The sequence below is a fragment of the Tursiops truncatus genome, chromosome 14, assembly GCF_011762595.2.
Source record: "Tursiops truncatus isolate mTurTru1 chromosome 14, mTurTru1.mat.Y, whole genome shotgun sequence".
Taxonomy (NCBI): Eukaryota; Metazoa; Chordata; class Mammalia; order Artiodactyla; family Delphinidae; genus Tursiops; species Tursiops truncatus.
Genome location: NC_047047.1, coordinates 36,623,484 through 36,644,608, shown reverse-complemented (window position 1 = coordinate 36,644,608; position 21,125 = coordinate 36,623,484). Strand labels below are relative to the sequence as shown.

The window sequence follows — 21,125 nt, the reverse complement described above, 5'->3', positions numbered from 1 at the left end:
GTGAGAGGAATATGCTGTACTTTTTGTGTTCTAAAGGCTTATGATTTCTTATTTATAATTTAGGAAAGGCTCAAAGGCATAAATATTAATTACTAAGTTCTGAGGTATAGTTGTCTTTTATCTTCGGAAACATCAATTTCATATATGTGAAAACCAGTAGGACATAAAAAGGTTAAATTTGGTCTCAGCACTTTGCAGTGTAAGCTTCTACAAGACAGCAACTGCTTTATTGTTACGTATGTGTGTCTTTTGAATTTTCTATATGTTGAGGAGTTACTGTAGCAGACACACCCCAAAATCAAAGTGGTTTGACCCAATAAAAGTCCATTTCTTGCTCACTTTTCAGTCTAGAGAGGTTGACTGGACTTCCACGTGGTCATTCAGGAGCCCATACACCTTTTATCTTATGACTCTGCCCTCCTTTGCATTCTGGAATCCTCTCCATTCAGCTGGTGTGGAGAAGGCATACTCATTTATTATCCACTCTCCTCCAGAAGTGACACCACTGGTGAGAGGTATCATGTAGTTCCATCGCAGTGTCAGCATGCTGGGAGTGGTGGTGGTGGTTGGGGGCAAGGGGCTTCCTGCAACATCTCCCAGGTTTAACACTGTGCTTTGGACAGGGAGCCTGAATCTTCGGTGGTCCATTTACTGCTCTGCTAAAAGATACTACTTCCCCTTTCATAATATTATTCAAAGGTGGTACTATTAACTACCTCTAGGTTGTCAGAAAACAGGAGGCAAAGCACTCTGTGCCACAAATTCTTTACCCTGTTCTTTAATTTCTCATTTCATTTTAAACCACAAAATATTTAACCAATTTGAGTCATTTAATCATATGGTCACTGAATCATAGTTTTAGAACTAGCTGAGGTCTTAGTACAATCTCTTCATTGGATAAATTAGGGAATAGGCTCAGAGATATGGAGAGGCATTCCTAAGGTCACTACGTGCCAGAACTAGGAAAAACAAGTTTCCCAACCTCCAGTCTAGTAATCTCTCCTCTGTACTATGTCATCTTTGAGGAGCCTTCTTTTACAAATTCATACCTCCTAAATTAATACAAATTGTTTCCCCAGTTTTCTTTCCTTTGACTACCTTCCTAAGATACTTACCCTGGAGAAAGGGGGATTTTAATTGATATAGAAGAGAATTAGTGATCTGAAAAGCATTTGTCATATTGTTATTGTTGGGTCCTGTAATGGAGTGCCATACTGACTTTGCAGGCCCAAGGAAGAATGCCCCAGACATTGGAGGGGCTGCAGGTAAAGGAGGGCTGCAGAGTCAAGTGGGGCCTCTTTCAAAATTTTGTCTATGGCCAGCTCAGACCTTAGGGAACATTTATGTTAACTTAAGACAAAGAATACACCTCTTCCACTTCTATTGACTTAGAAAACAGATTAATTCAGCTGAGAGGTCTTTAAATTCAATGGAATTTTTCGCTAATGATTAGAGAAACACAAATCAAAACTACAGTGAGGTATCACCTTATACCAGTCAAAATGGCTATCATCAAAAAAATCCACAAACAATAAATGCTGGAGAAGGTGTGGAGAGAAGGGAACCCTCCTACACTGTTGGTGGAAATGTAAATTGATACAGCCACTGTGGAGAACAGAACTAAAAATAGAGCTACCATATGACCCTGCAATCCCACTTCTGGGCATATATCCAGAGAACATGGTCCAAAAGGGTACATGCACCCCAGTGTTCATTGCAGCACTGTTTACAATAGCCAAGACATGGAAGCAACCTAAATGTCCATCAGCAGAGGAAGGGATAAAGAAGATGTGGTACATATATTATACAATGGAATATTACTCAGTCATAAAAAAGAATGAAATAATGCAGCAACATGGGTGGACCTAGAGATTGTCATACTGAGTGAAGTCAGTCAGACAGAAAAAGAGAAATATCCTATGATATCGCTTATATGCGGAATCTAAAAAGAAATTATACAAATGAATGTATTTACAAAACAGAAATGGACTCACAGACTTAGAGTATGAACTTACGGTTACCAGTGTGAGACAGATGGAGGGAAGGGATAGTTAGGGAGTTTGGGACTGACATGTACACACTACTATATTTAAAAAGGATAGCCAACAAGGACCTACTGTATAGTACAGGGAACTTTGCTGAATGTTATGTGGCAGCCTGGATGGGAGGGGAGTCTGGGGGAGAATGGATACATGTATATGTATGGCTGAGTCTCTTTGCTGTGCACCTGAAACTGTCACAACATTGTTAATTGGCTATACTCCAATATAAAATAAAAAGTTTAAAAATAAAAAAATAAATACAATGAAATTTTAAAATTTAATTGTTTAATTCTGTCTGTTCATATGTAATTCCAAACTTAAAAGTGCTATTTTATTTTAAATAACTCCCCCTCCACATTTAAATAATTCCCCACCATAAAGTAATACAAATTCATTGTAGAAAATACAGAAAAGTATATTCTTTAAATGACATGTAATTTCATTTCCTAATAGTAACCACAGTTATCACAGGTTGTGCCTGGAGTTGGGTAGTTGGTTTAATTGTTTATGTCTCCACTAGAATGTAAACTTCCAGAGGATCAAGGCTTGTCTTCTTTTGTCTTTTCATCTCCATGGATCACCACAGTGCCAGGAATGTAATAGGCATTCAATAAAATATTTGTTGAATGCTTATTATGATTCTGGAGAGTGATGAGGCTGGTTTTCACATGATGGTTTTGGAATTTTTCTCATGGCTTTGTGTCTCACCTCACGCAAGTGACATACATGCAAGAGTGTAGGAAAGAGTAAGGGAATCTAAATTTAAGCCAGAAATGTTTTTCTTTAAATTTACTTTGATCACAGTAGATCACTAGTGACAAAGAGAAGGGCCCAAAACTTAGTTGCAGACGAAAGAAAGATACAGTTTATTGCTTTATAAGCTGGTTCATTGTAGCTCTCATATCTTTTCCTCCTTCCACTTCCATTTTCCTCCTGTCCTTCCTCCTCTACAGAATTTAGCATCAGGACTGTAGCGTGAGATAAGCCTTGCCACCTTCAGATTCAACTTGTTGCCTTTTAAGGACTCTGAGGGTAGGATAGAAGGTCAATTTTTATTTTATTCATTCATTCATTCATGTTTTGGCCGCACTGCCCGGCATGTGGGATCTTAGTTTCCCGACCAGGGATCAAACCCATGCCCCCTGCAGTGGAAGCGTGGAGTCTCAACCACTGGACTGCCAGGGAAGTCCCTTATTTTTAACTGTAAAGTTTCCTCTGCTGCATAAGCCCACCAAAAAACTACAAATTTTCCAGTGGAACTCAGGCAGTGTGTCTGTGTACATTTTATGTGTATGTATATAAAATGTTTATATATGTAAATATCTGTATATAAATATATGTGTGTATGTTTATATATCTGTATGTGTAGTGCTACCTGGTTACTTAGGTAATGGGGTGGAAATTTTAAGTACGTGATTGTTAGATTCTCTCTAAAATCTGGGCTCTATCAGGTTGTCTTGACTTTTTTGATAGAAAGTTATATAGGTTCTTCGGTAGTTGGATAAAACTCTCACAATTGCTCTATCCCTGGCCTCTTGGGAGCACATAAGTAAATATTTAATGGTTCTTTTCTAGTACAGCATGGATGCTTAAAATATTAATTGTGGTCAACCAGTTGTGTGGTTTTTGGTGTTCTTCTATGAGAACAATAACAGCACAGTTCTTTATTTTATAACATTCTGCCTTGCTTTGTCCCTGATAATGTAAAGGTGGGCTGATTTCTAATGAAGACATTATAAAAATTGGACATGACTTAGAATTACAAAAAAGTTTATTCATCTCTGGAGACATTCTCAAATAAGTAATTTATGTTATATTTACATACTTGGAACTTCAGGCATATAGGTTAGGAGACCACCCTTCCTAATTTTTTACAGTAAGTGGCTTCCCTTTTCTGAAACACAAGATCAGAACGGGTTGAGGGGAGGGAGATGCTGAGAGGCCAAGTTAGGTGGAGGCAACTGTGCAGGTGGCACTAGGACAATATCATGGAGGGGAGACACCCTCACTGCCATCACAACTAATACCTCACTAATGTTCCAAGTCGGGAGGTGTGGGGATTGCTTTGCACTCTCCCTTCCCAGGAGATTCCAATGTGCAGCCAAGGTGAGGATGCTTGCAAAGCTCAAATAAGCTGCAGAGAGAATGTATTATGTAGCTACAGGCTTTAGTTGGACTGCATCAATTATAATTAACCAATTGGGAATTCCTGGATGAAATTTAAGGTTCATTCAGTAGTGAATGTACATCGAGCCTCAATCTTGTACCAGATTCTTATTAGTTACTAGGAATAGAAAGATAAATAAGATATGGTTGATAAAGGAGCACAGTCTAGTGGAGGAGATAGAAATAATAACAAATAATGTAATACAGGGCGCATAGGATATTAAAAAAGAGGTGTCTAGAGTATTACTGGAAATACAGTAGAAGAAGCAGTTAACTCTGCCTGAGGTTTAGGATGTGGGATGAAGTGGGAATGGAATGAGAAATGGTCAGGTTTTCACAGAGGAAGTGATGAATTAAGAGTTTATCAGGTAGAAAAGGAGAGAAAAGAGGAGGTTTTAAAAAAAGTTTGTAACATGCAAAGATGTGAAGAAATTGAATAAGTGTTCAGGGATTGATTGGAAAGCAAGATGCCTTTGAGATATTTGTAGGTTTTGCATCTAGAAAAGTAGATCAGAGTCAGCTGGTGAAGTGCCTTATAAACCACATTCAGGAATATGGATGTTATCTTGCATGCTATGGTGTCACAGGGTCAAATGCATACAGGGACTAAGTAGATCATCTTAAGAGTGAAGCTGGTCAGGTGTGAAGCAGTTGATAGCATTGAAGGCTCTAGTAATCTGGATAGCATGGACCTTGTTTAAAGGCATTTAAGTAAGAAATGTTTTTTAAAGTTTAAATTTAAACTAAAATGGAATACTGTTTAGGTCAAATAAATCTGTGAAATTCAACCTTCAAGTGCCAGTCTGTAGTACCTTCAGTATAAGAGCCCAGTAAGGATAATAAGGAAAATCAGTAAGATCTTTATAGCATTTCTAAAGAAGTATTGCAGAAATATAACTAAGGGTTGAGATTGGGCTGGAAATGTGGAGGTGAGAACATAGTAAAAAGGTTAGTGTAGTAATCTAGGTAAAGGGTTCCAGCAAGCCACCAATGCTTTCAAATAAGGTAGCTTGCACTGGTTGGCTACGCAGTCCCTCTGCTGTTAAGCTGCCATCATTGATCATACCCTCTGCCCAACTCTGTTGTCATGTTGCTATACTGCTCCCCATCTTCATGTCATTTGTCCTGTTCTACTTCTCTGTGTGTTGAACAAGGTTTTGTTTGTTTCTCCATTGGTTCAGATTCTTAGATGAACACTCTGATGTTTCATGGAAACTTTCTTCTATTTCATCTGTAATTTAGCACTTTGGCATCTGGCTCCTGCTCCCAACATCTCACGCTGGAAAGATTCACCAAAGCAAGCTACTGGTTTTTACAATTGTTGTCTTCAAAGCCTGACACTCTTTGGGAACTGGTTTAGTCTTGGGTGGAGAACCACCATTTTTCTTTTTTATACTATGCTGGTTACTATCACCATCAGAAACACACTGCATTTGTTTAGAAGATGCCTTGATGAAATAGTTTCATTGGAACCTTACTTTTGTTTTTTTGTCTACTCTTGTTTTCTTCAGGTCCTATCACTGAAAATGAACAAGTATTAACATTTTACCACATTTATATTGCTTCTTGCATCCTCCTCCTTCCTGTATTTAGCTGGGTTATATAGATTGTAAATTCTTAGTCTTTTATGTCTGAAACCATTTCTTAAATGGTAGTTTAGCCAATATGAAACTCCAGGATGGCATCTATTTTCCCTTAGCACTTGAAGATCATTAGCTTCATTGTGTTTTGGGCGCTGTTGCTGCTAAGAAGTTGTTGTCAGCATAATTACGCCTTTGCTGGTAACCTATCTTTTCTTATGATTTTTCTCTTTATTCTTGCTGTTCCGTAGTTGTGAGGTATTTAGACATAGATTAGTTTTTTATTTATCCTGTTTATTTGTTAATATATATTTTCGACCTAAGGACTCCTATCTTTATTGGAACATTCTTAGCCTTTTCTCCTTAGTATTGCCTCTGCCATTCCCACTATTCTAAACTTCTAGAATTTCTTTTTTAAAATAAATTTATTTATTTATTTTTGGCTGCTTTGGGTCTTTGTTGCTGTGTGCGGGCTTTCTCTAGTTGCGGCGAGCAGGGGCTACTCTTTCATTGTGGTGTGCAGGCTTCTCATTGCGGTGGCTTCTCTTGTTGCGGCGCACGGACTGTAGGCATGTGGGCTTCAGTAGTTGTGAAACATGGGCTCTGGAGTGCAGGCTCAGTAGTTGTGGCGCACGAGATTAGTTGCTCTACAGCATGTGGGATCTTCCCGGACCAGGGCTTGAACCCATGTCCCCTGCATTGGCAGGCGGATTCTTAACCACTGCACCACCAGGGAAGCCCTAGAATTTCTGTTAGGTGTGTGTACTTCTCAATCTATCTTCTATGTCTCTTGCCTTCTTTAAAAATATTACCACTTTATTTCTCTGTACTACATTCAGGATCAGTTCCTCAGTAATATTTTTCATTAGACAACTGTTGCTCTTTGGACAGGTTTCTAGGTAAATCACTGGATCAGGAGTTTATGGCTGGTGACCTTTTATAATATATGTATGTAGGTAGGAAGGTAAGTAGGTAGGTAGGTAGTTAAATAGGAGGACAGGTCATCTGCTGATAATGAAAGATACCAGGGTAAAATGAAGGAGACAGAGAAAGTGGTGAAGGTCACTGAGATGAGTAATATCATTCATTTCTTGGTTAAAAAGCTTTTATCTAAGATTTTTAAAAATAAAAATCTAAGTAAAAGAACTGATAATCATAGTTTTTATGTTTTCCCTAAGCATTAAAGAGAACTTAGTTGTATTAGCTGAAAATGTGAGTGTGTTTTGTTTTTAACTTTATGTTGACAGAAGATAAAGAAGAGAGGTATGAGAATTAGAAGACCTGTATTTCATTTGGTCTTGGTTTTGCCAGAACTTTCGATGAGTTATGTAACTTTGCCAGAATGTACCTTGCCTATTTTTTGGTATTATATTGTTTTTATGAAGATATTTGAGATGATTGATTATAAAAAGTTTTTGAAAACCATAAGCATTGGTCATAAGATACAGAGATGCAAGAGTAGTGTAAACCACAGATTAAAATTACTTTGGAAGTATCGTTTTTATGCTTATTTTCTCTAAATTAAAGTGGATAATGTGTTAGAAATATAGTATTGTTTTAAAGGAGATTTTTTTTTTTTTTTTTTTTTTTTTTTGCGGTACGCGGGCCTCTCACTGCTGTGGCTTCTCCCGTTGCGGAGCACAGGCTCCAGACGCGCAGGTTCAGTGGCCATGGCTCACGGGCCCAGCCGCTCCGTGGCATATGGGATCTTCCCGGACCAGGGCACGAACCTGTGTCCCCTGCATCGGCAGGCGGACTCTCAACCACTGCGCCACCAGGGAAGCCCCTGCTTTTCTTTTTAAAATAGTCTAAGTATTTAATTTTACTTGGTTTGTCCCAATGAATTTACTTGGTAAAGTATTTTTAGAAAAACATGTGGATGAAATATTAGTCATTTAAATTAGATCATATCTGTATTCAACATCTACTATATATGAATAATTTATAGAGCTTTATCGTAAGTGCAACGGTTCTATGTAATCTAAAGCAGATGATTTTTTGTTCTTTTAAAGGCGCCAGAACTAAATTTTATTATTTGATTTAAGATAAATTATACGTAATCTTTTTCTTGTTTGGCAGGCAACCAGATAAACTGGTGGTAGTTTGGACGAGAAGAAGCCGAAGGAAGTCTTCCAAGGTTTGTCTGTTTTCTAAATTTCTTACCCAAATATTGAATTTGACTTTTGGTCAAATTATTAAGCCTCTCTGGTCCCAGTGAAGAATGTTTTAAAATATTACTTGATATTTTAGGTTATTTCTTATTATCTAATGTACTGAAATGATTGATCAGGCGCTGTATGTAATCTTGTTACTGCAGTTCCTAAAGCAGGAGCCAGTTACCTGAGTTTTGATTTTGGATTTGGTAGCCTTGAATAACATAATAGTTATTTAACTTCTCTGTGCTAGGATATCATGAAATAATGATTAAATAAATATCACTTACAAAATTATACCTAGGATTACTTTATTCAGATTCCAAGAGGATGAAGTTAGGACACACATAAGGAATGATGAGTTATCTGAGTCCATTGCTGGGTTACTGAAGAGGAGTTGGATTTTTCAAAGGTTTTAATTTTTTGTTCTTATGGCTTTGTGGGGAGTGGAACAGAATTTTATTTATTTATTTATAATTTTTTAAAAAAATTTTTGGCTGTGTTGGATCTTCGTTGCTGCACGTGGGCTTTCTCTAGGTGCGGCGAGCGGGGGCTACTCTTCGTTGCGGTGCATGGACTTCTCATTGTGGTGGCTTCTCTTGTGGCACAGGTTCTAGGTGCACGGGCTTCAGTAGTTGCGGCACATGGGCTCAGTAGTTGTGGCTCACAGACTTAGTTGCTCTGCGGCAACTTCATGGGATCTTCCCAGACCAGGGCTCAAACCTCTGTCCCCTACGTTGGCAGGTGGATTCTTAACCACTGCGCCACCAGGGAAGCCGAGAACAGAATTTTAAAATGTTCAGTAACAATTCTAAGTATTTTAAAAATTCCAATCTGTAGACAAGTAAGTGTGAGTATATTTTTATAAGCACACGATAACTACAAGCATGTTTATTGAATGTTGGTTTTTCCGTAAGTAGACTTACGTAAAGAAAAATTTATTCATTTTAACTGAAATTAAATTTTAATTTAATTAAATTTCAGAATTAAATTTTTTTAAGGGCATCTTTTTAAATTTTATTTTTATTGAATTAAAATTTATATACGGTATAAGTCACAGATCTTAAGTACACAATTTTATGAGTTTTGATCAATATATAGTTGTATAATTACCACTGCTATCAAGATATAGACAATTTTCATCACCTTTTTCCTTTGAGTCCTCTTCCAGTCAATTCCCAATCCTTAGAGGCAACTACTATTCCGATTTTTCTATCACCGTAGGCTATTTTTGCCTGTTCTTAAATTTCACATAAATAGAATCATACAAAAGTACTATTTTATGTCTGGTTTCTTTTGTACAGCATGTTTTCGAGATTTATTCATGGTATTGTGAATGTTGGTAGTTTAACTTTTTTCATTGCTGAGCAGTATTCCATCATGCACATACACTGCAGTGTGATTTTTTATACATCTGTTGATGAACATTTGATTTGTTTCCAGTGAATACTCTGAGTGTTCAACTATTGTGAATAAATCTGTTGTAAACATTACTGTTCAGGTATTTTGGGGGACAAATGTTTTCTCTTGGACGAATAACTTGGAATGGAATCAATGGGTAATAGGGTACATACATTTTGAACTTTTAATATACCCCCACCAGCAATATAGGAAAGGTCCAGTTGCTTCACCTCATGAATAGCATTTTCTTCAAAGCATACATTTGTAGTTTGGGGGCATTATATTTTGGACATGTAATATTTTCTTATCTATTTATGAGAAGGGGTTCTAAAAATAGACTTAGGGTCGTCTTGTCAGTTTTGCCCAGTGGGTCTTAAGCTTTTGTGAAAAGGAACAATATTAGGCCATCCACTAAGTGTGATAGAAGAATCTGAATATAACTATAAACATTAGAAATCGACCCTAAATGTTTTTAGCTATCAACAAAAAGTGATGTCCCTCTTTTAGAAACTAGATACTAACTGTTTTCTTAAAACATTATGAAGCATAATGAAATACTTTAGATTAAAGGTCAATTCAGAATACCCATATTTGAAATTAAGTATACTTTTAATTTAATTACATTTTTGAAAGTCAGTCAAATAAATTTTAGGTCCAGATTCTATTTTATATTGTATCAAATATTGATTGAATCCAGATGGTGAAATACAAACATAGGCTACAGGTTGATTTTTCTCAAAATATATTTTCTAGAAGGAACTATTTCTTATTGGACTAATTTTCCAGTTGTGATGCTCTTAATATTTCAGATCCCTTCTGGATATTTTAGAATCATTGTATTTTCTCTTGAAACATTATAGGTGTACTTTTGAAAAGTTTATGAGAAGTTACAATGTGTTGTTTATTATAGCATATACATAATATGTTCATGTATATGTGAAATGCTGTTCTGTAAATTGTTCACAACAGCTAAATAAGGACGTAAAAATCAGTTCCAGAAGCTATGAAAGAAATGCTAATGATATTATTGTGAAAATTAAACAAATAACTTTTTTTTTAATCTTGAGAAGCTTGAGATCCATGGCATTTTGGAATTAAAAAAAAATAAAATTGTCCCCAGCTATTATTTTTTAAAAATTAGCTATCAGTTATATTAAATCCACAGACTAGAACCATTGTTTTCTTCTGAAAGACTCTTCTGTTTTCTGACATTTTTCCTTTGAAATATTATTTGCTTGCTAAGTCCCTTTGAAATCACTTAGGGGGAAAGCAGATCTCTGCAGCCATTGCCCAGAAAATAGTCTAGTTTTTACTTTTAACTGTGTTTCTGGAAAGAGTTTGAACTACGCAGTAATTAATTTTCTTTGGTTATCTGTATAAGTTATTATTTATCTTGCCTGATTCTGAGTATATCTGCCTTTTTAAATTATTTTATTGAAGTATAGTTGATTATCTACCTTTTTTATATTGGTGGATTGAAATTTATAACTGACACCCGGATAACAGATTAGACAGTAAAATAATAAGGCACATTGCCTTATTTAATTTAAAGTTTAGTTTTCAGTTTATTGCTCACTTTCTTTGGGTACATGTCTATTTTTCTAGTTAAGTATATAAAGAACTCATTGCTGAATCATTTTTTATCGAGAAAATAATAACCATGAGTAATTATCCCAATATGCATCTTTCCCGCCTCTTATCCTCAAGTCATGGCATTTATAACAGATTTTTTCAGGCTGTAGCTGATTTGTATATGCTTAAATAAATTATTTTTCAGTACAGTGTTTGACAATAGGAAGCAGGGAGATTGTGATAGTCAAGAAGAATTATGGCAGAGTAGTCTGTTGCCTTAAATCTAGTTTTGTAAATTTAAACCCACAGAGAGATGGGAGAGTTCCAAAGGGAAACAAGAGCTTGAAAGTCCTCACCAGCTTTTGGATGGCATTACCACCTCTACTTCCCTGCTCTGTGGTTGTACTATAGCCTTTATCAATGTGCTGTGGTATCATGAAGGGGTGGGTATAGTTGTAGAGCTTTGACTTATGACCATGATATGGACAACTCTAAGGTAAATTTATGTGTGACATCTTAAACCTATGGGTAGATGCAGTTTTATAAATTGAAAATCATCAATTTAAAAACTAAATTGACAGTTATAAATTTTCAGTGAAATGTTTTGATTTTGTAGGAATCAGAAGTAACAAGTGAATATTTATTCTGTGTTTAGTTCCATATTAGGTACAAGTCTTTTAGGTAAGATATGATATGAAATAATTTGAAAATAAGGCATTTTATAGAGTCATTACTCAAAATTGAGAAATGTTACCTTTTCCTTAGGTCTGCCTTTGCTAAAGGATCTGTGATATGATTAAAAAGTGAAAAAAAATATGAATGGAACTGGATAATGTGGCTTCATCCTTTCTGTCGTTAACTGTACTAGGATGCTGGCAAATGATTAAATAACCTGCCTTTCCTGACTCTACTAAGGAGCTAGCTAAATAGCTGTATGTGTTTTGTACCAAATTATTTTCTAGGGAAATCCTTTCTGTTGCTCTGAATAAAAACTGATCAGGGTTCTTGTAGTGCTGATGAGTGCCAGTATGAGGTGCTTTTTAAAAAATAAAGTTCTTAAGAACCTAAATTCCTGTCTCAGTTGATTTGTACAGTTAGATGTTTAATACTGCAGCTATTTTTAGTTACCTGTATTAGATTTTTCATTCTTTTTCTAGCTTCAGGTTCTTTAATTCTGTTTGAGGTAGAAGTTGTAGTAAGCTCTTCTGACTAGGAACACTTTTTTTTTTCTTCAGGTTTGCTGCTATGTACATCCATAGTTTCCTCTCCAGCAAAATTTACTGATTCTGCCTAGTATATAATAATTAGCTAACATTATAAAGCTGGCATTGCCAGATACTCAGCTGGACTAATTGGTATTGTTACACTGTCCTAACTTAGCTAGGTGTACAGTCCCTAAAAAGACTATCAGAAAGCCAGAGCTCTGTCTTAGTTTGACCTTTTCTCTTGCTGGGAAGGGTTGCTGGATAGAATGGTCAGAAGATGGCAGCATACTAGCAGCTTGGGAACTAGCACCTTTCCATCTCTTTTTATTAGAAAAAAGAAAGAGGGCTTCCCTGGTAGCGCAGTGGTTGAGAGTCCGCCTCCTGATGCAGGGGACACGGGTTCATGCCCCGGTCCGGGAAGATCCCACATGCCGCGGAGCGGCTGGGCCCATGAGCCATGGCCACTGAGCCTGTGCGTCCGGAACCTGTGCTCCGCAACGGGAGAGGCCACCACAGTGAGAGACCCGCGTACCGCAAAAAAAAAAAAGAAAAAAAATATTTTAATTCATTAAGCAGATTGTCTTTTTGTTTGTTTATTGGTCTAATTACCATTCCCTGATCCAAGATTGAGAATTTAAAGAGGTCATTTAGAGGAGCAGCATTAGGATACCTGAGGAAATTACATGGTATCACCATCTTCTAACCCTGCCCAGTTGTTAGTTGGTCTCCACATTCCCTGCTTTTCCCACTCTTGACCTCTGTGTCATATACATAAATGTTAAGACCTTAGGGATAGAAGACTATTCTCTTGACTACTGTGTGAATCAGAAGTAGAGTTTGCTATGATGTCGGTTGGGTGAAGAACTCCGAACTTGACAATCATGGAGTTGGTTCTCCTACTGATTATTAGTATGGCCTCAGGCAAGCCATTTACTCTTTAATTGCTTCAGTTTCCTTATCTGGACCTGGTTTAGATCTCCTAAAGATATTTTCAGGCCTAAAATTCTTTGATGGTCTTTTTTTTCATTCCAAATTTTACAAAAACTCTATCTTTTCTGCCGTGGCTAATAAATAAAGTTCAGTTATTATGGTCTTTTTTTTTTTAATGTATCGGGCGACTATGAAAATATAATTATGGGAAGTTTGAAGAGACCAGAGAAATTGCTTGATCTACCATGACAGTACATGAGAATTAGAGTTGTCATAAATCTTAAGAATTAAATATGTAGACTATGTAGAGTTTTGATAAAAGATTTTCTAAGATGGGCAGCAATTTACTTTTCAAAATGGATATTGTTTACTTTGTGGAGTTTTTGTTCTAGGACTGTCAACAGGCATAGAAATAGGCAGGGGAACAGAGGAATCCCTGGAGATGTTTTTTAATCAGCAAAACTCAGTTCTTTACCTTTGGCTGTGGTGTGCTAAGTCTCTTGTGAGTCACTACTTCCCTTTCCTCACCTGAAGTTTTGTGATCTGGGGGCAATGAAGAGAGAATAGAGAGGGAGTTATTGACAATTTAGCTGGAGTGGGAGTAGTTTAGTGCTGCTAAACCTGTATCTTGTGCTGGTATTTTATCTTTTATTGAAGTATAGTTAACTTACAATATTCTGCTGGTATTTTAACTAACAAGATATGATAAGATTTGCACGGACATAAGTTTCCATGATCTTGATCCCTTCTTAGTTCCACTTCCTGGGTTCAAATCCAACTTTTGCCACTTACTTGCTGTGTGATCTTGGGCCAGTCTGTGCCTCAGTTTCTTCATGTGTTAAATCTGCTCCCTGACATGCACCTGCACTCATATACTTTAGCTCCTTTCCTATTATTATGGAAGAATCGTCTGTGCTCCGAGCAAAGGCCAATCTGTCTCCTTTTGTACTGTTAAGGACATTACTCTAGCAATTATTTCTCTTCTGCATCATTAAATTTTCCCTCTTAACTGGATATTTCTCATCAGCCTAAAAATATTTTTCTCTTATTTAAAAAATTCTCTTCTGACACTATTTCTCCCACTAGCACCAACCTATTTCTCTCTTTCTCTTTCAGCAAAACACCTCAGAGGAGTTGAATGTACTTGCTAGTTTCTTTCTTCCTGTTCTTTCTTGAATCCATGCTAATCCAGTCAGGTGTTTACCCTTGTCACTCCACTGAAACTGCTCTTGTGAGGTCAGTAATGGCTTCTGCTTTGTTAAATCCAGGAGTCATTTTCCAGACCTCATCCTATATGACCTGTCACCAAGATTTGGGACAGATGGTTGTTCCTTTCTCCTTAAAACATTTTCTCCACTAGAGTTTCAGAATACCACATGCCTCTGCTTTTCCTTCTGCTTTACTGACCCTTCTTTGCTGATTCCTCCTCATTTCCTGGACCTGTTATTGTTGTGCTCCAAGGTTCAGTTCCTGAGCCTTTATCTCTCTCTCTCTCTCTTTCCCCCTCCCTCTCCCTCTCTCTCTTTCTCTCTCTCCTCACTCCCTTGGGATCACATCCAAGTTTTAAGTATCACCTGCACGCTAATGATTCCCAAATTTATAACTCCCGGCACATACATCCAGCTGCCTATTTAAACACCTACACTTGAATATCTAAAAGGCAACTTAGATTTAATGTGTATAAAACTGAGTTCCTAATCTTATTTTCCAAACTTGATCCTTCAGCAGTTTTGCCTCATATCTGTTAATAGCAATTCCTTTTATGTACTTGCTCAAGGGCGAAAGCCTTAGAATCAGCCTTGGCTACTTTCTTTCATACAATCAGACAGAAAACCTTATTGATGCTATCTTGAAACTATGAAAAAATATATGGAATCTGACTACTTTGTACCACCCCAAGCCAAGTCACCATTAGCTCTCCAAAGGATTATTGCAGTAGCTTACTGGTCTCCCTGTTTCCTCTCTTACATCTGAAGCCTATTCTAAATACATTTGCTAGAGTCAAAAAACATAACTTCATCATTCCTCTGCTTAAAATCCTCCAGTGGCTTCCCATCTCACTCAAATTACAAACCAAAATCTTTGGAATGGGCTGCCAGAGCTTCATATGATTGGGCCCTCTGTGATTTCTCTAGTCTTATCTCCTGCTGCTCTTCTCTTTGACCACTCTGCTCCAGCCACATTGGCATTGTTGTTATCTAACTGCCTCAGCACCTTTCCAGTTGCTGGTCCATCTCCCTAGAAAGCTCTTCCCATGTTTTAAAATATCTGATTCAACTCCTTACGGTCTTCTCTCGTCACCTGCTCATTGACACTTTTCTCTGATTAACCTGTTGAAAATTGTTACTTTCTCTTGCCCCTTCCATCCTTCTTCCCTACTTTCATTTTTCTCCACAGCGTTTCTCTCTACCTAACATGCTGCCTGTTTTACTTAATTATTTTGTTTGTCTGTCTCTTCCTACTATTCTGAAAACTCCACTAAGGCAGATTTTTTTTTTTTTTTTTTTACTACAGTTCCTAGACAATGCTTGGCAGATAGTATCAATTGAGTGAGTGAATGAGTGAATGAATGAATGAATAGTAGCTACCTCATAGGGTTCTTATGCAGATTGAATGAGTTAAACGTAAGTAAATTCCAAATATGCACTGACATATAGAAAGTACTTCTTAAGTGTCAGCTTTTATTACCACCTTCATAGCATGTCCACGGACCAGTCCTGAAGCCCAGAGAGATGAAGATTTAGTTGAGCTGTCCTGGCATGCCATTATGCATTAGCTTTGGCTGGAAACGCCACCACAACGGAAGACCTAGAGCGGTGACCCCCACATTTCAGGGGATTCCTTAGGGAACCTTGATAATCAATATTTACAAGGAAAAAAGTCTTTAAAATTATAGGCACTAGAAACATAAACTGTACAAACTGCTTTCTTCTTTACTTGACCCAAATAAACATTATGGTTTAGTGGGAAATGATCTTAAATGCAGACTATACAATTAATTTTTCCTTTTAAAGAATGAATTTGCCCTTAAGTTCCTAAATCACAAAGTAATTTTAAAAATGTTTCTCCTAATAAGGTTTTTATTCAATCCTAAATAGCTTTTGAAAATATGAGGCACCTCATTTTTGCATCTTCGTGTGTGTGTGTGTGTGTGTGTGTGTGTGTGTGTGTGTGTGTGTGTGTGTGTGTGTGTGCGTGGGAGAGGGTAAAGGTTTGTTTACAGATAGTAATCTGTAGCTACCATGTGATATAACCGTCATAGCCCAAGTTTAATGCTTGAAAAGTTTTATTTGACTAATCATTTTTGTTTTAGGGAGATCTAATGGATAGTTAAATAGGGTCAATATATTTTTGTAAATTATTAACATTGCATTTCCTGTACTTCAAATTGAAGCCATTATTTTTATTCTGGTAGGCTCATAGCTGGCAGCCTGGAATAAAAAATCCATACCGTGGTGTTGTAGTGTGGCCTGTTCCTGAAAACATTGAAATCACTGTGACACTTTTTAAGGTAAGTTCCAGTTTTATAAGTTATAGGATTTATTATATAATCATAGTTCTAAATGATGGAATATTTCAGTATTCATTGTTCTATACATTTGGGTCCTTAATGTGCAGTAAGGACCTTAATGTGCGTTATTTTTAGAGATATAGCAGTTTATAACAATGTAAGGATATCAGAGTGTTTCATGGTCTATAAAGTCCAAATAATTTGGGAGTCTTTTTGAACTTATTCCAATTAAGATCAGTCGGAATACTTCTTTTACTACTTCTTACATTCTCCCCACAGGGAACTTTAAAGTGCTTTTTCTGTGGAAAGCTGAGGTTTGTGGAATTCTTAGTCCTGACCCTCATTTTGTTAGCCTTGTTTGTCTAATAACAAGATAGGTTTTTAAATTAGTATATGATAAATATTTTGTTGATGTTAATATAAGAAGATAAGTTTAAAATTGACTTTTGATAAATATTTTATAAATGTTAATATTTTATAAATACTATAGCTTAAAATAAAAATTTTGATAATAAATTCCAAGTGCAGGTCCAAAAACATAGCTGTGCATATAGCTAACTCTTTTTATATATGTTTTTTCTTGAAAGTATTCCTTATTTCTTAACATTATAATATAGTCCTCACACATATGACAGTTATGCACTAGAATATTTACTTTCCTAACCAATTCCTTACCTGCTCAAGAAAAAAAGGTGGAGACCAGTATGTCTCAGTTTCAGCCTTCTTGAAAGTGGTGCAGTTAGGAAACAAATGCTTTATTTCTTCTTTGAATCCTTCCAATTGTGTTGACGTTACTTTTGCAGAAGGACAGAATGAAGGAAGACATCTCATTAAGCACAAACATAAAGTTTGTGAAAATCCACTAAAATACTTTAGGATATAAAATCTAAGTTGAGCAAAGTTATATGGCTTAGAGTGTGAAATCACTGTGTAAAAAAATACTTTTGATTTTGTAATCCAGTATATTAATTCATATGTTCTGGAACTACTGCAGGGATCAATAGAACAAAACAGTATGTTGAATGTTGATGTACTAACCCATGAATGGGACACTACTTTTAAACGCTCTGTTTCATAGATACTCTATTTTATCAGAGATTCTTAACACTTTATGTATATTTTATAGTTTTGATATCATTGTTATTGGATCCTTTATAGTTTTGATATTATTGTTATTATAACTTACTTGATTATGCTTATCATGTATACACAATACTTGATTTGTTTGCCCAGGGAGAAATAAGGGATGAGACTGTAGCTGCTCTTCCTTTTTTTTCAGGAAAGATCAGAACCATCCTATTACCCTTTAGTCAGCTGTCCTCAAAGCCTATTATTAAACCCCCCTTAACCATACCTCTCCTAATGAAATGATATAGTAAGATTGGTAGTTAACAAGACCTTTAGAGTACTATTTCATTTAATTCTTAGTACTTTAGAGTACTATTTCATTTAATTCTTCTGTAATTATTCCCATTGTACTGATAAGGAAACTGAGACTAAAGAAGAAGGTAACTTGCCCAGTCACACTGTGATTTAGCCCTGGGGTGGTGGTGGTTTGTTTGTTTTTGATTTTGTTTTACATTGTATGGCCTGTTCTGTAATACAAACCATTCTGAATATAGATTACAACAGCAAAATTTCTGACATGCTTGAGGAAGACTTTTAAGTAATCTCTTGTGTGTTTTTGATTCAGTCTGTTTATATTGGTAAAGCAAGTGAATGGACACAGTTACACAACTTTAAAAAAAAAATGATAGAGAACAAGGGGTTAAGAGAGCCAATAAATGGCTGACAGCCATGTGTTTGGGCAAAGGATATGCACTGAGTGATTCTGAGTTGAAAGTGGCTGTTGAAATGTGTTACTTGGAGGATTAGGAGGTGTGAGTGTAGTTTTCAAGTGCTGATGAGAATGTTCAGCATATCCTATCACTGAACTCTTATGTCTTTAAGTGTTGGTCTGTAGGGAAAAAACCCAAATACCCCTTCCTCCCCATTTTGCTGTATTACACACATTTCTCTTCAGTTGTGCTATGGAGGCAAACTTGTGACCATTTAAAATACTTAAATAAATACTTAGATAAATACCTTTATCTTCCTTACTCTATGTCTTCCCAGAGTTCCATAGAAAAGCAGAAAAGTAAAACAAAATAATTTTTCGTTCATGGTAATTTTTTTTGATCTTGCATTTAAAATATTCAAGTGGAAAACTCTTTCATATTTCCCCCTTCCTTTTACTTAAAGTCTCACAATTTACTTAATCCTGAAACTTGTAAATAGGAAAGGACTGCTCTGAATCCTTTTTGTCCTAGGTATGGTATTCAGAGTTGTGCTCATAGACAACATACTTTTTAAAAAAGTTATCAATGTATTTCATTTTTCTCTGACTTAACCAGAAATTAATTTCTTTAGCCTGCATGCTTGATTTTGAAATTTGAATTAGATTGAAAATAGCTATTGCTAGTAAATGAAAAAAAAAACCTATTTTAGGGTTTTGAGAAGGAAAACAGCTCTTTAAGCCATTTTCAATTTTTCTCTTTAGTGCAATGGTAGTAAAAGAGACACTAGAGGGTAGAGAGTAGGATATAAAGAAGACAGTTGATTCAAGCTAGAAGCAATTTTTACTACAAATGTTTTTGTTTAATCAATAATATAATTAGTTAATTATGTACATAGTCCAAAATGAACATTATTGTTGCTCCTTTACATCTTTTTAGTGACTTTGCCCTATCAGATATGTCCCTTGGTCCCATTAAAATTATTCTTTTAAGGGTAATATATCATCTCTGTTTCTAAAAAATGTTTCATCAGCTTTGAGAATTAATGTATATCATATATAAGTTACTGTTCAATATTTGTTAATTTGTAAGATATATATTCATTAATTCATTCATGAAGTATTCTTGAGAAACCACTGTGTGCCAGGTACTTTTCTAGGTCCTGGGGACGCAGAGATAAAACTGAACCAACAACAGGGCTAAAAGCCAGACAGACCTGGCTGTCTTATAATCTATTGCCTTTTACCTTTACTTATTCTAATATCTGTGGAAATTCTGTACAATCCCACCTAGTCCAAATGCTTCCTCACTCATCAAGCTTTTATTGTTCATTCCTCTAAGAAATGTATTGTCTTCAATTCTTTAGTAAAACCATGTATTTCATTCATCATATATGTATTTACATTAGTTGTTTGTCTTCGAAGGCAAGGACAACTATATTTGAATCCATATAACACCTCTACAATTCCTTGTATAATAAGTAGCTAATAAATATTTGTCAAATACTTGCAAAAGTATGCCTCATATAGAAAAAAGCTGCATTTGGTTGTGGGATCTGTTACCCTTTCTCAGGTTTCTGGTGGTGGAGGGTGGATGGGGGTATCAACATCCAACTTGCCATTTTGTGTAGATTATGAAGTCCTTTGCGGTACTTTGAAATTCCAGATGTTTATATAACCTCTGCACCAAGAAAACCTTGCCTCAAGTGATACTTTGAGTTTAAAATACTTAGAGGTATAGAAATGAGGGCAGAGTTTCATATGGGCATTTAATATCTTAATAAAGTGCTTCTTAATAGTTCACTCACTAAGTTATCTGAACCTGGATTTCTTTTTTTTTTAAATTTTTATTGGAGTATAGTTGATATACAATGTTGTGTTAGTTTCTGCTGTACAGCAAAGTGAATCAGTTATACATATACATATATCCACTCTTTTTTTTTTTTTTTTTAGCTTAAACAAGATAGAAGTTTATTTTTCTTATATAAACAACGTTTTGAAATAAGTAATCAGGACTGGTGTGGCAGCTCCACAATCATCTGGAACCCAGGCTCCTTCTATCTTCTTGCTCCACATCCTCAACCTGTGGCTCCCACCTCATGGCCCAAGATGGCTGCTTGAGTTCAAGCTATCATATTCACATTCCAGTCAGCAGGAAGGAGGAAAGTGGGAAGAAGGGACTTCTCTCTGACACTTCAAAGACTCTTCCCTTGACATGGATTTGGCCAGAATTTAGTAACATAGTCCTAACTGAGAAATATTTTGGAGGGCCCTGTGCCCAGCTTAAAAATAGGGGATTCTATTACTATATAAGAAGGGAAGAGCAGATATCAGAGTACAACAGCAGTCCCTGTACAAAAAGTAAGCACATTTTCCACATTTTACTTTCTGATTTCCCAACCCTTAGTGAACAGTTTTTTAATGTCCAAATTAATCTAAGAGAGGCTAAATCAATTTCCTGTTGGTTTTTTTTTTACATCTTTATTGGAGTATAATTGCTTTACAATGGTGTGTTAGTTTCTGCTTTATAACAAAGTCAATCAGTTATATATATACATATGTTCCCATATCTCTTCCCTCTTGCGTCTCCCTCCCTCCCAGCCTCCCTGTCCCACCCCTATAGGAGGTCACAAAGGACCGAGCTGATCTCCCTGTGCTATGCGGCTGCTTCCCACTAGCTATCTATTTTACATTTTGGTAGTGCCACTCTCTCACTTTGGCCCAGCTTACCCTTCCCCCTCTGCATATCCTCAAGTCCATTCTCTAGTAGGTCTGTGTCTTTATACCTATC

The 21,125-nt window shown here is 36.2% G+C and overlaps 1 protein-coding gene across 6 annotated transcripts in view; it reads left to right on the top strand.

The window, feature by feature from the left end:
* Nucleotides 1-21,125, top strand: part of EHBP1 (EH domain binding protein 1) — a 564,927-nt gene that overhangs the window by 269,839 nt on the left and 273,963 nt on the right. For all 6 annotated transcript variants that reach the window (XM_019942549.3, XM_073791336.1, XM_033838462.2 and 3 more), the window contains 2 exons: nucleotides 7,868-7,925; nucleotides 16,465-16,560. In XM_019942549.3, coding sequence (XP_019798108.1) covers nucleotides 7,868-7,925; nucleotides 16,465-16,560 — 154 coding nt within the window. The remainder of the gene's footprint in view (nucleotides 1-7,867; nucleotides 7,926-16,464; nucleotides 16,561-21,125) is intronic.